General features: G+C 54.0%; 1 protein-coding gene across 1 annotated transcript; it reads right to left on the reverse strand.

Annotated features, from left to right (window-relative positions):
• Window positions 1-466: 466 nt before the first annotated feature.
• Window positions 467-3,106, reverse strand: GDF15 (growth differentiation factor 15). The gene is made up of 2 exons (XM_006885980.1): window positions 2,797-3,106; window positions 467-1,110 (listed from the first exon to the last, which is right to left on the reverse strand). The coding sequence occupies exons 1-2, from the start codon at window positions 3,104-3,106 to the stop codon at window positions 467-469; spliced, it is 954 nt and encodes a 317-aa protein (XP_006886042.1).
• Window positions 3,107-3,333: the final 227 nt, after the last annotated feature.

The raw sequence follows: 3,333 nt of genomic DNA on the forward strand, positions 1-3,333 counted from the left end.
CACAGGACAAATGCTGAGTTTCCAAAGGTTATAAATGTCTGAAGCAGACTGCCAAGTCGTTCCGGTGGGTTTAAAAAGTCCACCTTTTAGTTAGCTGCTAGTCACTTATCCACTGCACCACTAGAGTACCTTAGCAATAAATATCATAAAAAGAACAACAGAAAATTCCATTGCCTCCCAGTTGATTTGGACTCATAGCGACCCTCCACTGGTTTCTGAGGCTGTAAATCTTTACGGGAGGCTGTGCATCACTCCCGTGAGCGTAGTATTTGAACCGCTGACCTTCTAGTTAGCAGTTCAACACACAACACACTATACTATCAGGGTTCCTCTAGCAATAAATACTCATAAATATAACTGTAGGTAGGACAGAGGAGAGGGTGGTGAACAAGGGATGACAACTGGACATAGTGCAGCCACAGCCAGAGCCCAGTGCATGGACCTCGCCCTTCACAGGGCTCCTTGCTTACGCGCAGTGGCAGTCCTTGACGAGGATGTCTTTGTAAGAAGTGAGTGTCAGGCGGGCATTGCTGTCCCGGTGCATGAGCACCACTGGCTCGAAGCTGGAGGGCACGCAGCATGGAGCAGGGAAAGAATCTCGGTCCAGATTATGTAGGCGCGTCTTGATTCGCGCGTGCGCACTTACTGAGCGGGAGCGGGGCGGGCACGCGCCCACGCGTGCGCGCAAGTTCAGCTCTTTAGGCCCTCGCGCCCAGTCGGTCCAGCCCAGCTCTTCGAGCGTCACGCGCGGGCTCTGCACGCCGCAGCAATTCGTGGCTCCCGCCACCCAGGCCTCCGCGGTGCGCGCATGCGTGTTGCGGCGTCCCCTGGCGGCGTGCGCTCGTAGGTGTAGTTCCAGGTGGGCATGGGTAGAGGGCTGGGCAGCCAGCTCCAGGTCCCACGGCTGCGGTGCCGGCAGGCGTAGCACAGGTGACGCAGAGTTCCCATGGGCGAGCAGGCGCTTCAGCGGCCGCGTCACATCGCGCGGGCTCGGCGTCGTCGGGGACAGCCGCAGCAGAGCCTGGTGCAGGCGGGGGACGGCGGGGTGCCCGACTGGAAGGGCTGCTCTGGGGATGCGAAGATACGAATGACCGCTGGGACTGAGCCGCACTGCGAGGAGAAAAGGAACAGGTCATTGCAGCCTGGGCGCCATTGAGAACCCTGCCTGCTCCTAACACACCAGGTCGCATCTCGCGCCCCCCCCCCCGGCCTTTACTCCAGCTGTTCCCTTCGCTGGGAATACCTTCCTTCCCCCATTCCACCAAGGCTGGTCCCTCCTCCTCCCTCTCAACAGAACCCACTCCTAGCTGACCCCCTATTGGGTCTTGGAAGCTGTAAATCGAACAGGAGGAGATCGTCGTAGAGCCACTGGTGGATCCAAACCAGCAACTCTGTTTCCTGGTAGATCGTTTGTCACCCCTCCTAGCTGCTCATCAGGGACTTCTGTCTGCTTTGTCAACTATGTCAGGCACACAGTAGAAGCTTGGATGAATGAGTGTTCACTCAAGGTCGATTCATTCAAACCCTGACTCAGCCGCCTCGTAGCAGCCAAAACATTTTCTTGAAGGCCCACTGAGTGTCCAGGGCTGGGGATGCCGAGCAGCCGGCTGTCGTAACCTGGATAATCTCGTCCATTTCAATTCTGAATTTCTTTTTCCTCATCTAAAATGATGAGTACCTCCCAAGTTACGTAATAATTTACAAAACCGTTGCTACTGCGCGCTGCGTGGTATTCCATTGTGTGAATGTACCATAATTTCTCAATCCATTCGTTTGTGGGAGAGCATTAACTGAGTGAACTAACGCAGTCCCACAAGAACAGATATTGTATGAGTATAATGAGTATAAGGCTCCAAGGAGGGAGAGAGTGGCAGCATAGGGCTGAGGATGTGCAGGGGAGAGAGTAATCGTGAAGTTGTACAATTTGACAGGGGAGAGGTGAGGGAAATTGGAAGAATCTTGTTGGAAAACAATGTATTTGTATTTTGTAAATAAACTAGTGTAATAATAATTAGAAGGGAAAAAAAGAGCGAGAGAAATGATGAGTACCTGACCTTCCAGTGCCCCTACATCTCAGATTCTTTGGACTCCCAAATTCCTCAGGCCACCAGACTGATACTTGTCTGGACATCGTTGGAAGACTGTGCTTTGAGGGTCTGCCCTTCTCTACAGAGATGATGAGTGGTTTGCCTAAAGTTATACAACACCGGTGGGATTATTTGAAATAAGGTGGGTTTTGAGTGCTCTGCCAGGTTGGACTCCCTCTTTCAACCTCCCTGGGTTCCAGCACAACCTCTTGCCCTGTCCTCTGCTCCCCTGTGACCTTTGTGAACCGAGTGGAGCTGGGAAAATTCCCACCAGAGCACCTTCCACTGGCGACCTCAGAGTACTCAGGTGCAATGGCATCAGATCTGGAACCAGCGCAGGCAAGGCCCGGTGGTCGCCAAGCCTTTTCCCTGCACCAGGTTCTTTGATATGCCACCTCCTCTAGTTCATCCAACAGCAGGGATCAGGTCACCTCTCCCCTGTTTGGCGCTTAGGTTCTTTAGGCAATGACCACACTGGGCCTCAATTTCTCCATCTATAATGGGGGGGGGAATGATTAGAAAACCCAAATTGGCTGAACCCAGCTCAATCTGGCCGCCAATGGTGCCTCCAGCACCAAGGAAACACCGGTATTCCTACCAAGTGCACAGATGTGGAAACAGAGTCAGTGGTGCGCCCAAGTCTCATAGACTCAGAACCACTGGTTACACATTGAAGTTTGGCTACGTAGACCTCAAAGAATTCACTCACATTCAGGGGTCAGGATCCAGACAAAAGCGGCGGTGTTGGAGCCTGAGCTCACCTCTTCCCAGCTCTGGTTGACGTGCAGCTGCTTCATCAGTTTCTCGTAATGTTTGTGCAACTCCCAGAATCTAGAGGTCTCCAACCCTGGGGGTCTCAGCTGCCCGGGGCTGCGCTCCAGGACCGAGGACAGGGCGCCCTCGGGCGGCAGCAGCGAGAGCAGCAGCAGCAGCACAGGAGAACGGTGCAGTGGCTTCCGTCCCAGCCAGGGCATCGCTGTGCTGGTTGCAGTCACAGCTAAACCAAGCAGGCGCTGCATGACCGATTTTTATAGTTACCGACATTGTCCGCCCCCGACTTCCGGGCCCTGCCTACCCTTGTGTGCAGAATAAACACTCTAGCAGCCACAGCTGGGCTGGGTCCAAGAGGTGCATTTTACAGGGGATGGGGGGAGGAGGTAGAAGGCGGTTGTGCAGTTCCTGTAGATGCTGGGGCACCTTGCAGAGTCAGAGTAATCTCTAGGAAATGGCACCATGACCTTAGCCT

This window comes from Elephantulus edwardii, unplaced genomic scaffold, assembly GCF_000299155.1.
Source record: "Elephantulus edwardii isolate Elephantulus edwardi_28Jun2011 unplaced genomic scaffold, EleEdw1.0 scaffold00045, whole genome shotgun sequence".
Taxonomy (NCBI): domain Eukaryota; kingdom Metazoa; phylum Chordata; class Mammalia; order Macroscelidea; family Macroscelididae; genus Elephantulus; species Elephantulus edwardii.

Excerpts from the sequence above, each read along its gene's own strand:
- GDF15 (XM_006885980.1), bottom strand. The coding sequence starts at position 3,106 with ATGCAGCGCCTGCTTGGTTTAGCTGTGACTGCAACCAGCACAGCGATG. Across the intron at positions 1,111-2,796 it reads CTGGATCCTGACCCCTGAAT|TGCGGCTCAGTCCCAGCGGT; the intron begins GTGAGTGAATTC and ends TTCTCCTCGCAG.